The following is a 12,845-nucleotide window of genomic DNA, read 5'->3' as shown; positions in this document are numbered from 1 at the left end:
TCAATCCCTGGCCTCACTCAGTGGGTTAAGGATCTGTCACTGCTGTGAGCTGTGGTGTAGCTTGCAAACTTGGCTCGGATCTGGCTGTTGCTGTGGCTGTGGTGTAGGCCAGCAGCTGTAGCTCCAATTTGACCAATAGTCTGGGAACCTCCATATGCTCTGGGTGCAGCCCTAAACAGCAAAAATAAAATAAAATAAAATAAAATAAACACCTAGAAGATAAAATACAAAAAAAATCTAGATTTTCTTGGACATGGAGATGATTTTTTTATTATATTTTATTTCTTTCTACAGCTGCACCTGCAGCATATGGAAGTTTCCAGCTAGGGGTTGGAAAGCAGCTGCCAGTCTACACCACAGCCATGGCAACATCAGATCTGAGCTGCATCTGTGACCTATGCCGCAGCTCACAGCAACACCAGATCCTTAACCCACTGAGCAAAGCCAGGGATCGAACCCACATCCTCATAGATACTATATCAGGTTCTTAACCCACTGAGCATCAACTGGAACTCTGGGAGATGATTTTTTAGATATAATACCAAAGGCATGATCCATGAAAAGAAGAACTGATAAGCTGGACTTCATTAATATGAAAAACTTCTACTCTGTAAAAGATACTGTCAAGGGCATGAGAAGACAAGCCATAGACTGGGAGAAAATATTTGCAAAAGATACATATGATAAAGGACTATTATCCAAAATATACAAAGAACTCTTAAAATTCAACAGTAAGGAGTTCCCGTCGTGGCTCAGTGGTTAACGAATCCAACTAGGAACCATGAGGTTGCAGGTTCGATCCCTGGCCTTGCTCAGTGGGTTGACATCTGGCATTGCCGTGAGCTGTGGTGTAGGTTGCAGACGCGGCTCGGATCCCGTGTTGCTGTGGCTCTGGAGTAGGCCGGCGGCTACAGCTCAGATTAGACCTATAGCCTGGGAACCTCCATATACCGTGGGAGCGGCCCTAGAAATGGTAAAAAGACCAAAAAAAAAAAAAAATTCAACAATAAGAAACAAATAACCCAGTTAAAAAAGAGGCAACATACCTGGATACCTCACCAAAGGAAATATACAGATGGCAAGTAAACCTATGAAAAGATGCTCAACATAATTTGTCATTAGAAAATTAAGAATTAAAACAACAATGAGGTACCATTACCTACCTAAAAGAATGGCCAAATCCAAAACACTGACAATATCAAATGCTGACGAATATGTGGAGTAACAGGAACTCTCACTCATTGCTGGTGGGGATGCAAAATGGCACAATTACTTTGGAAGACAGTTTGGTGATTTCTTACCAAACTAAACATATTTTTATCATAATATCCAGCAATTCTGCTCCTTCATATTTACTGAACATAGTTGAAAACTTGTGTCCACACAAAAACCCACACATAGATGTTGATAGCAGCTTTATTCATGACTTCCAAAACCTGGAAGTAACCAACATGCCCTTCAGTAGGTGAATGGGTAATATGGTACATCCAGACAATGGAATAGAACTCCATGCTAAATATAAATAAATTATCACCAGGTCGCCAGTTAGCTCAGTTGGTTAGAGCATGGTGCTGATAAAAATAAATGAATTATCAACCCATGAAAAGACATGGGGCAGATATAAATGCATATTACTAAGGGATAAAAGCCAATCTGAAAAGGCTACATACTGTATGATTCCAACTACATCATATTCTGGAAAAGATAAAACTCTGGGGGCAGTAAAAGGATCAGTGGTTGCCAGGAGTTAAGGGAGGACAGGGGGATGAACAGGCAGAGCACAGAGTATTTTTAGAGCAGTGAAACTATTCTGTATGATACCACAATTGTGCATATATGACTCTGAACATTGTCAAAAACCATAGATTATACAACTCCAAGACTGAGCCCTAATGTAAACTATGCACTTTGGGTGATAATGACATGCCAATGTGACAACTGATTACAACCAATGTACCATCTAGTGTAGGATGTTGATAGCAGGGGAGGCTCTGTGGGGGGAGGGCAGGAAGCATGCGGTAAATCTCTGCATTTTCCACTCAATTTTGTTATGAACCTGAAACTGCTCTAAAAAATAAAATCTAGGAGTTTCTGATGTGGTGAAGTGGTTTATGGATCCGGCATTGTCACAGGTGTGGCTCAGATTCCATCCCTGGCCTGAGAACTTCCATATGCTGTGGGTGTGGCCAAAAAAGAAAAAAATAATAATAAAGTCAAATAAAAATTGTTCAAATGGAGTTCCCATGGTGGCTCAGTGGTTAACGAATCCGATTAGGAACCATGAGGTTGCGGGTTCCATCCCTGGCCTTGCTCAGTGGGTTGAGGATCTGGCGTTACCGTGAGCTGTGGTATAGGATGCAGATGCGGCTCAGATCCCACATTGCTGTGGCTCTTGCACAGGCCAGCAGCTACAGCTCTGATTAGACCCCTGACCTGGGAACCTCCATATGCCACGGGAGCAGCCTCAGAAAAAGGCAAAAAGACAAAAAACAAACAAAAAACAACAACAAAAATGGCTCAAATGGCCAATTTTATGTTATATAGATTTTAACTACAATAAAAATTGTTCATGGCAACTTCATTCATGATACCCCCAAAGTGGAAACTGTGCAAATATCCATCAATTGTAGAATGGCTCAGTAAATGGTGGACTGGTCACCTGGTGGAATACTATGCAGCCACAAAAAAGAATGATATGGACAAATCTTAAAACATAATGCTGGGGGCGAGGGAGGGATAAATTAGGAATTTGGGATTAGCATTCAACCTACTATGTATAAAACAGAAAAACAATAAGTTCTTACTATATAGCACAGGGAACTATATTCAATATACTATAATAACCTATGGAAAAGAATCTGAAAAAGAATATGCATAACTGAATCACTTTGCTGTACGCCAGACTAACACAACATCGTAAATCAACCATACTTCAATTAAAAAAAAGTAATGCTAAAAGAAGCAGTCTACAAAATCATACATAGTGTATGATTTTATTTATATCAAATTCAAGACAGGCAAGACTGATCTTTGCTCTTAGAAGTCAGAGTAGTGACTACCCTTAGGAGGTGGGTAGTGACCGATGAAGACATGGATTGGGGGGTGTTTCTGTTGGGATGGTATCTTCTGTTTTTGGATCTGTGTGGTTACAAGGGTGTGTCTGGTTTCTGAAAATTCATCAAACTGTTCATTTGTGATTTATGCTGTTTTGTGCATGTGTGCTGTCAAGTCAAAGGAATATATATAGTGACACATACACACACACGTACACAACATATATTCAGATACACATACACATCACTCTGGATACAAAGGGTGGGTACTCCTATTCCAGTTCTTCATGCACTAGGTTTATGAGCCTAGATAGGTCCTTGCACTTCACCAAGCCTCAGTTTCCTTGTCCGTAAAATAGGAATAATAATACCTCACAAGGTCGACAAAAAACACATGTCAGTGCTGGCTGTAAGCACACTGATTCGGGGCTTACTATTAATATTCTGCCTGCTGTTCCCTTAGGTGGCTGAGCCCAGGCAAAGAGGCGGGCAGGGACAGATTTCCAAGGAAGAGGTGGGGCACAGGTTTCCAAGGAAGAGGTGGGGCCAACCTATGGGAAGCAGAACATGCTGTAAAAAGAGAACTCTCATCAGGGAGCCAAGAGAGGCTGGATGTGTCAGGCCTGCGTGGTGGCTGCCTGGGGAGCCACCTGCCATGGCCCTCCGGTGGAAGAAGGCAGGTGGGGGGAATGGACGTGGAGCTGGGGTACTGGACATCTTCCTGGAGAGCAGAGCCCTTCACTATCACGGGGCAATCGAGACGGCTGTAAAATTTTAATCACCTTTTCAGGCTACACAGCTGCGGGCTGGGGAGTGGGGTCTTGGGGTGGAAGGGAAGCATTCTTCTTCCTGGGGAAGCCTGGTAGCACCAGGAAACTGGGCTGGACCCTAGGATCTCTGTGGCCCAGTGACCTGGATTTCACGCCCAAGGAGGGGAAGGGGCACTGACAGACCTGGCTGCGCCTTTAGGAACAACCCAGCAGAATCAGACTTGGGTTCCCTTTCAGACTCCACCACCTATGAGCTGTGTGACCTTCGGTGGGTCATTCAACTTCTCTGAACTTCATTTTCCACTTTTGTAAAATGGGGACAGTTCTTACATCATAGGGTTTGTTGTGAGGACTTAACAGCTTCCCTTTGCACACAGTAACATCCACAGTGTTAACTGCACCCAATGATTTGATCCCAATACCATTCTGGCCTCATTCCCTATAACTGGCCCCTCTTGTATGCTTTTTGCTGTTCTTCAAGCGTGCCAAGCTCATCCCACCACAGGGTCTTTGCGCGTTTAGTGCTGCTGCTGTCCTGCTTTGAAATGTCACTCTTAGGGAGCCCTTCCCTCACCACCCATCTAAAGTAGCCACTTCTAGGCACTTGCCATTGCATCATCTGAGTGCCTTCCTAGCACTTACTTATTTTCTTCTTTTTTTTTTTTTTAGGGCCACTCCTGCAGCATATGGAAGTTCCCAGGCTAGGGGTCGAATTGGAGCTGCACCTGCCGGCCAGCAGCTGCACCACCGCCACTGCAACGCGGGATCCGATCTGCATCTGTGACCTACACTACAGTTCATGGCAACGCCAGATTCTTAACTCTCTGAGGGAGGCCAGGGATTGAACCCGAGTCCTCATGGATACTACTTGGGTTCTTAACCCACTGAACCACAAGAGGAAGTCCCTTACTTATTTTCATTGAATGAAAATAACCTGATCTCATATCTGTTTCCTTGCTTGCTCCCATCTCCCCCACTTGACTGAGCGCTTCAGAAAAACAGTAATCTTGTGCGTCACTCAAAAACACTATTCACATGCTCACTTGCACACCTCCCACACTCAAAGACACACTATACACTCAGGAGGGCCCTTTCCCAGGCAGTGTGAAAACCCACCAGGCTGTTGGTGCAGGCTTTGCCAGGGAGAAGGGGCCCTCTCCTGGTCCCCCAAGGTGCTGGGGAGACTTTGCTGGCTAGAGCCTTGGACCCCCAAATGTGCTGATGGAGGACAGGCGCCAATCACAGGATCTCCCATCTCCAATCTGGGGCCCCACAGCTTCAGAAGCAAGGGGTGGGATATGGAGCCATAGAGAAGAACATGGGCTGTGCTGCCTGTGTCCGTGAGTACAGGTATGAGGATGTGCATGAGTGTGAGATATGGGGTGTGTGAATGAGAGTGTGTGGCTGTTGACCATACGTGGAATGTTGTGTGTATGGGTAAGGGTTAGTGTGTTGATGGTATATGTGTTTTTTTTGTTTTGTTTTTTGTCTTTTTAGGGCTACACCCCCAGCATATGGAGGTTCCCAGGCTAGAGTTTGAATCGGAGCTGTAGCCACTGGCCTATGCTGCAGCCACAGTAATACCAGATTCGAGCCACGTCTGAAACCCACACCACAGCTCATGGCAACATCGCATCCTTAACCACTGAGAGAGGCCAGGAATGAAACCTGTGTCCTCATGGATACGAGTCAGATTTGGTTCCACTGAGCCATTATGGGAACTCCTGCCCATGTTTGATTGTGCATGAATTGTGTGAGCATGTAAGAGTGTGTCTGAGTGTGCTTGAGTGTGGTGAGTGTGTGAGCATGAACCTGTGTGGATACATGGGGAAAGGAAACTGAGAGGAGAGACTGTTGGGTTCAGACCCCATATTTGTCCCTTACTGGAGAGTGACCTGGAGCAGGTCACTGCACCTCTCGGAGTCTCAGTTTCCGCATCTATAACACGGCGATGTAATAGCACGTAATTCAAAGGTTTGCTGTAGGGATGGAAGGAGATAAGGGGGGGGTGGTAGATCTGTTAGCTCAGGTCCGATAGAGAGGAGGTTCAGCCAACAGTCGTCATCTGTAGACCACTGTTTACCTGGGGTTAAGAGCTGGAGTCTTGAAGCCCCGTTCTTCCTTCCTATCCCCATCCACGCACCATGCTGAGCCACGGAAGGCACTCTAGGGCAAGGGTTAAGGGTCAGTCCAGGGGACAAGACTTCCTCCTCAGCCGTGGGCCTTAGTTCTGCCAGCTTAGCAATATTGCCACCCAAGATTCTTCCCCGGGCTTTGAAAACCGGGGCCCTGAGGGTGCATGTTGGACCATAATGGGGTTACCACGGTATGGTTTGTGTGTGCTACGACGGCTCTCTCCGCGGCTGGGGTGCACGCTCCATACCACAGAAACATACCCATCTCACTCGGCGGCTGCGCACAACTTGAACCTGGCTGCGCGGGGTGGGGCCAGTGACCGACCACGCCCTATTGCCCGCCAAACCAGAATCCATCTGGAGCGCCACCGGAAGTCTCATGGGGACGGAGCGTTTTCGTGGAGACACTAACTGGGGCGACCAGCCGCGAACCCTAAGAGACAGTGGAGGCGGCAACAGAAGCGCCGGGCAGGGACCCGGGATAAATGCTAATCTGAAGCTCAGACGCACAGAACTGGAGAGCAGTTGGGAGGGAACGAATCCGATCCCAGAGCTCTGTCCTCGTGGAGTTGGCTGGCTCTCCAAAAGCTCCGAGCAGAAAAGGGAGGCAGCACTTAAGCAAGTCTGGGGATTCTGGGTCTCTACTTCTCCACGTCCTGGGAAGGTGTGACTCAGGTCGATCTCCTGGCTGTAAAGTGGGACGATTAATCCTCACCTCCGTCGGTGGGGAAACTGTGAAGCGGCACGAGAAAGCCGCGTGCTCTCAACCAAGACCGCCAGACCCATCCTGGCCCGGAAGCATCTTCTCCCACTGCAGACAGTTTTCTGGGGCGGAATCTTCGTTCTTTTCTGTACTTGAGAATTTAGAACCGACCCTCGGCCGCTGGTTCCATACTCCCTCCCCGCCCCCGGTTGGGGGCGTACCCGGAAGTGCCCCTACGGAAACCGGTGGGGCTGCTCGCGGCTCTTCACCATGGGGACCGCGGCGGCTCCTGTGCGCTTCTGCCGCTGCGCTTGCTTCTGCTCTGAGAACCTGTACGTGGCGCGCTATGCGCTGCACGTGCGCTTTCGGAACGAGCAACAGCTGCGCCAGGACTACGGCCCGGTGAGGCCTGTATTGGCTCTGCGGATAAATGGGAGGAAGGGGTGGTGGAGGAGGTACCTCAGTCCCTGGTGTCATAGTCTTTGCCTTTGACACGCCGGATCTGATAACAATAATGACTTAACCTCTAGGTGCCTCAGTTTTTTTTTTCCGCCTTAAATGGGGATGATGGTATCTCTTTAGTGAGACTGTCGTGACGAAAGAATCGATGAACACACATGAAAAATGTTTAAGGCAGGGCCTGGCTCTGAGTATTCTGTCAGTGTTACTACCAAGAGCAGCTGGGAACTCTGCTCAGTCCTGAACATGCTTATTGCATTTCATTCTTAGAATGATCCTGCTGAGGTGAGGGCTCTCATCTCCATTTTAAGGAGAAAATGAGGCTCAGAGATGTTAAGTGAATTGCCCGAGGTCACAACGTCCCACTCTTTGTCTTTCTGCTCCCAGATCTTGCGCAGTCGAGGCTGTGTCAGCGCCAAGGACTTCCAGCAGCTGTTAGGAGAGGTAACACTCCCCACTCTCGGCAGCCCCCTCCACACTTAAGCCTCGCCATTCCTCTTTAGACTTGTGTCAGCAGTTTGAGGGGTCTCCTGGCCTCAGGTCTGCCAGGGCCAGATCCCTAAAGGGCTCCTTAGACCTCCTCCTTTTCCTTTCCTGTACACACTCACCACAACATGGGGTCTTGGCATTAGAAAAAGAGAAAGCAGGAAATGCCAAGTTGTCTTTGTCATGCTCTTTTGAAATAAGAAACTTGGACTCCAGGGGAGGAGTCATCTGCCCAAGGTTTTACAGCAGGTGGAGTTGAGATCTCACCCAGCGCCGCCTGGCTCCTGATCCCTACCCCCACCCTGCTTCTGCCGTTACCCCCGCTCATCTAATCTAGGGGTTAGTGGTGGGAAGCTTCCCAGGACAGCTCTCTGCAGCCTCTGCTTTTTTTTTTGGTCTTTTTCGGGCCGCACCCGAAGCATATGGAGGTTCTCAGGCTAGGGGTCAAATCGGAGCTGTAGCTGCTGGCCTACGTCAGAGCCACAGCAACGCAGGATCCAAGCTATGTCTGCAAACTACACCACAGCTCCTGGCAACACTGGATCCTTAAACCACTAAGCAAGGCCAGGGATTGAACCTGCGTCCTCATGGATGCTAGTCAGATTCGTTAGCCACTGAGCCATGATGGGAACTCCCCCTTTTTTTTTTCCTCTGCAGCCTCTGGAACACAAGACTTGACCAAGACACTGTTCCCCTCCCTGGGTGGGCTCAGCTGGTTGAGGTGCATCAAGGGGCTCACATCTCAGCCAGGCTCAGGCTGGTACAGCTCTGAGTGGGATAGGCTCCCTTCTGGAAGGAATCCCCTTCAGCTAACAGCTTAGCACCTGCCATTTACTTTGGTAGAGTCAGGAGCACAGGGAGACTTGGCACCCAGCCCTGGGCTTCCTGAGCCTCAGTTTCCTCATTAGATGGAATGTGGCCTCCGGGTGGTAGGGGGAAACTGGAGGTCCCATCCTGGTAACCAGACCCTGTGTTACCCCAGCTTGAGCAGGAAGTGGAGCGGCGGCAGCGGCTGGGGCAGGAGTCAGCTGCCAGGAAAGCCCTCATTGCAAGTTCCTACCACCCCGTTCGGCCTGATATCTACAGCTTGCTGCAGGTACGAGACAGGGGAAGGTCACTGGAAGGAGGTGGAGGCATCTGGGCCAGGGGGCTGTCTGCCCCATGGCTGGTGTGTTCTACCCCTAGGATGAGGCTCTGGCCCCCGAGTTTCTGGCTGCAGCTGAGTACAGCACGTCACCAGGCGCAGACCTCAAGGGCCTTCTCCAGCGGCTGGAGACAGTGTCAGGTGAAGTTTTGGCCTGTCACCTGGCAGGATTAGGGGTTGGGGGCTGGTCCCTCACCCACCATATCTACCTCCAAAAATCAAACCAGCAGGAGTAAGAAGGGCCAGCGGGACAGACCTGCCAGGAACAAGGCATCTGTATTCATTCACTCATCCAACACAGTTATTCAGTGCCTTGTGAGAGACCTGGGCCATCCTGCACACTGATGGGGGTGACTGAAGAGGTTAACGAAGGGATGGTTAAGGGTGAGGTAAGGGATCAGCAAGGGATGGTGAGGGACCCACCATAGGGCCAGGAATGGGGCGGGGCGGGGGGGGGGAACGACGACAGTTCTTATCCTGAGACCTGAAGGAGGGGGCAAGAGTAAAGTTTCTTGAACCTGCCAGGCCCAGAGCTGGGGGAACAGGGCTGCTGGACAGCCCCTGTGAGCAGAGGCACAGCCACACCAAATTCAGGAATGCCTCATCACTCCTCCTGCCTGGGCCTCCCACAGGCTAAGCCCTGCAGGAGATCATAGGCCAGGGAGCCCTTGTAAGTCCCTTCATCGCTCTGACTCAGTGTCCTCAACTGTGAAATGGGAGCAATAATAATACTCACCTCAAAAAGTGTGGTGATGATTAAGTGAGGTAAACAATGAATAAAGAGCTCAGCACAGGTTTAGAAATTATTTTCTAGTCTTTTGTTTTGGCGGAGCCCATGGCATGTGGAAGTTCTTGGGTCGGGAATTGAACCTGCACCACAGCAGCAACCTAAGCTGCACCCATGACAATAGTGGATCCTTAACCCACTGATCCACAGAGAACCCCAAGTGTCTCCTAGTCTTATGATTACTGTTTTCCTAGGTCTGGGGAGAGATGTAAGTCACCCCCTCATGGAGCCTGTGCTTGTAAGAGGTCATGGGGTGGAATGTGGAATGAAACCCCTGTCCGAGCTTCTTCCTCATTGCCCCCCACTCCTTAGCAGGTGAGACTGGGTGGAGGCTGGCTGAGTATGGCTGGAGCTGGGCTGTGAATTGGCCCAAAGTATGGGGGGCACACTAGCCCCGGGCAAGAAATCTTTGCATTTCCATTCTGAGCCTGGCCTCTCCTCACTGGGACCCAGCAAGAAAGAGCAGCCTCTCAGCCTTTCCGTGTGGGGAATGAGGCTCCCAGAGACACCTGAGTTGGGTGGCAGGCTTCAGTGGTTCATCAGAGGAGGGGCTGCAGAGGGAACCTGAGCTGGCTCTGTGGTCCCGGCGTGGCTCCATCGCTGGGCTGCTGGGTGGCCTTGGGCTGGTCCCTTCCCATCTCTGGGCTTCATCAGGATGCATATCAAAATCTGGAGGCTAGGAGTTTCCACTGTGGCTCAGCAGGTTACAAACCCACTAGTATCCGTGAGAGTGCAGGTTCAATCCCTGGACCTGCTTAGTGGGTTAAGGATCTGGTGTTGCCATGAGATGTGTAGGTCGCAGATGCGGCTTGGATCATGCATTGCCATGGCTGTGGCATAGGCCAGCAGCTACAGCTCCGATTTGACCCCTAGCCTGGGAACTTCCATATGCCTTGGGTGCAGCCCGAAAAAGCAAAAAGGAAAAAAAAAGAAGCTAGACCTTAGGGCAGAATGAGGCTTTGAGGGAAATGGGGGGCCCAAGAATAGGGCTCCTTGGCCACATGTGTTATGTCCCTTGATCATCACAATAGCCCTGAGAGGTGAGCACTCATCATCCTCCTTGTATAGATGAGGCAACCGAGGCTGGGGGAGAGGAAAAAATTATGGGGAGGTTGAAACCCGCACTGAGCTCGTGGTCAACCAACCGGCTGTCCCCTCCTTCTGCAGAGGAGAAGCGTATCTACCGGCTGCCAGTGTTCACAGCGCCGTTCTGCCAGGCGCTGCTGCAGGAGCTGGAGCACTTCGAGCAGTCAGACTTGCCCAAAGGAAGACCCAACACCATGAACAACTATGGGGTGGGTGAGGCTCCAGCTGGTGGGCCTGGGGAGGCGGAGGTGGGGACATCAGTCTGGTCAGAGGTCTCCCCAGCGCTGCAGACTCTCCAAGCCTTGGTCTCCCTGTCTGTAAAGCGAGATCATGGCCACATTATTATGAAGTTAAGTTGATGTCTGCAAAGCACTGAGCACCGTCCCCCGTAAGGGACTCCCTCATGGACCCAGGGTGGGGCCCCATCGGTTTCCCCGCTGACCCTGGGACCCCCCCTTCCAGGTATTGCTCTACGAGCTGGGCCTGGATGAACCACTGGTGACACCACTGCGGGAGCGCTTCCTGCAGCCACTGATGGCCCTGCTGTACCCAGACTGTGGTGGGGGCTGGCTGGACAGCCACCGTGCCTTCGTGGTCAAATATGCACCAGGCCAGGACCGAGAGCTGGGTTGCCACTATGATAATGCCGAGCTCACCCTCAACGTGTCCCTGGGCAAGGCCTTCACAGGGGGCGCCTTATACTTTGGAGACCTCTTCCAGGTTAGTGTGTGTGATCCGTGGGGCAGGGGCCAGGGCCTCAGGGAGTGCCCAGGCCTAAGCCCAGCTGTCTGCAGGTGCCTTCAGCCCTGGCCCATCCGCTGGAGGTGGAGCACGTGGTGGGCCAGGGCATCCTGCATCGGGGGGGCCAGCTGCACGGGGCCAGGCCCCTGGGCACCGGTGAGCGCTGGAACCTGGTTGTCTGGCTCCGGGCCTCTGCTGTGCGCAACCGCCTCTGCCCCATGTGCTGCCGCAAGCCCCAACTGGTGGACGACGAGGGCTTCGGCGATGGCTTCACTCGCGAGGAGCCTGCCACAGTGGACTTGTGTGCGCTGACCTGAGCCTGGTTGGATCCAGCAGAAATAAACACCCTGCAACCCTCAGTACTTCTTGGTTCAAAAGGATGTGCGGGCTTCTGGGTCATTCTTTCAGTAGACAGGCTGGCTTAGATCAGGGTTTTGTTTGTTTGTTTTTGCCACCCCTAAGCATATGGAGTTCCCAGGCCAGGGATCAGATCCAAGCTGCAGTTGCAACCTATGCCACAGCTGTGGCAATGCCAGATCTGTGCCGGGCCGGGGATTGAACCTGTGTCCTGGCACTGCAGAGATGCTGCTGATCCCATTTTGCACCACAACAGGAACTCCCTTAGGTTGGGCTTGTTAGAACCAGAGGCTGAGATGGGGATTCCTGTGCAAGTGGTTTAAGGAGGGAATACTCTCAGAAGAAGGGGAACCAGGATAGGGCAGAAGCAGCTGGGCCAAATGTGGTTTCAAGAAGGATCCAGCTTCAGCCCAATCTTATAGGCTCTTTGCAGCATGAATGGTACCACAGTTTGCCCCCAACATCAGTTAACTGGCTTTAAGGTATTTCAGGGTAGGGAGGGGGTGAGTAACTTCCCAGACATCCATCTCCAGTGGCCAAGGGAGTCGTCCAGAGAAGGGCACAGGTGTGAGGTGTCAGCAGCAAATACCACGGCTTGGGGCGAGTACACCTGTCTACAAAGAGGATTTGGGCCAGCCACCTAAGGCATCTTCTGGATGGTACAGAGGGGTTACTGCAGAGGGATTAAAAGCAGGGACTCTGGAGCCAGACTGCCTGGGTTCTAATTCTGATTCGATCACTTCCACCTGTGACTGTGGGTAAGCCGTGTGACCTCTCTGTGCTTTACTTTCCTCACCTGGTGAGTATGGCCTAGAGTTGTTCTGGGGCCTCATGTTTATAAAGTGATTTTTAACAGCCCTGTATCTGCTGCTATCATCACTACTGAAGAGTTTGCAACTTGGCCCCAAGACTGGATGAGGCATGTAGCTATGTTGAAATCTTGAGTTCTGACTTCTTAAGGGAGTGGGAAGATCTGGGAACACCAGGCCCCAATCCGTACTGCAGAAATCAGCAGGGTCTCAGCTGTCCCCACTCTAGACAGGCCTGTGGTGCTCTTGATCACAGGGTCCCTTCCTCATTCACTGCCATGATCCCTCTGGTCCTTATGGACGTTTGAGTGCGAT

General features: G+C 50.8%; 2 protein-coding genes across 13 annotated transcripts in view; one reads left to right on the top strand and one right to left on the bottom strand.

Moving 5' to 3' along the window:
- The window catches only part of ABCB9 (ATP binding cassette subfamily B member 9), a 46,979-nt gene that overhangs the window by 33,477 nt on the left and 657 nt on the right, over positions 1-12,845 (bottom strand). For 2 of the 10 annotated variants that reach the window (XM_084996179.1, XM_084996182.1), the window contains exon 2: positions 1,164-1,244. The gene's annotated coding sequence lies outside the window, so the exon portion shown is untranslated. Of the gene's footprint in view, positions 1-1,163; positions 1,245-5,906; positions 7,166-12,845 lie in introns of those variants that run through there. The other 8 variants (XM_084996177.1, XM_084996183.1, XM_084996178.1 and 5 more) reach the window with 8 other exon arrangements.
- Positions 6,921-12,578, top strand: OGFOD2 (2-oxoglutarate and iron dependent oxygenase domain containing 2). Of its 3 annotated transcripts, XM_001928564.6 has the most exons (7): positions 6,921-7,063; positions 7,508-7,564; positions 8,589-8,702; positions 8,792-8,891; positions 10,705-10,832; positions 11,086-11,343; positions 11,418-12,578. In XM_001928564.6, the coding sequence occupies exons 1-7, from the start codon at positions 6,932-6,934 to the stop codon at positions 11,679-11,681; spliced, it is 1,053 nt and encodes a 350-aa protein (XP_001928599.1). In that variant the 5' UTR covers positions 6,921-6,931; the 3' UTR covers positions 11,682-12,578. The 3 variants fall into 3 exon arrangements, with proteins under 3 accessions (XP_001928599.1, XP_084852408.1, XP_020929732.1); XM_084996282.1 differs by having other exon boundaries at positions 11,086-12,578; XM_021074073.2 differs by lacking the exons at positions 8,589-8,702; positions 8,792-8,891.

Source organism: Sus scrofa, chromosome 14 (assembly GCF_054392235.1).
Source record: "Sus scrofa isolate SSC_HxYL_T2T_F1_AM1 chromosome 14, Sscrofa_HxYL_maternal_Yorkshire_Landrace_v2.0, whole genome shotgun sequence".
Taxonomy (NCBI): domain Eukaryota; kingdom Metazoa; phylum Chordata; class Mammalia; order Artiodactyla; family Suidae; genus Sus; species Sus scrofa.
The sequence above is the reverse complement of the archived record's forward strand: the minus strand, read 5'-3'. Positions and strand labels throughout refer to the sequence as shown.

What these genes read in the sequence shown, in the direction of transcription:
- OGFOD2 (XM_084996282.1), top strand. Translation starts at nt 6,932, where the DNA reads ATGGGGACCGCGGCGGCTCCTGTGCGCTTCTGCCGCTGCGCTTGCTTC. An exon ending in TCCAGCAGCTGTTAGGAGAG is followed by an intron (nt 7,565 to 8,588) that starts GTAACACTCCCC and finishes GTGTTACCCCAG; the next exon opens with CTTGAGCAGGAAGTGGAGCG. An exon ending in ACACCATGAACAACTATGGG is followed by an intron (nt 10,833 to 11,085) that starts GTGGGTGAGGCT and finishes CCCCCCTTCCAG; the next exon opens with GTATTGCTCTACGAGCTGGG.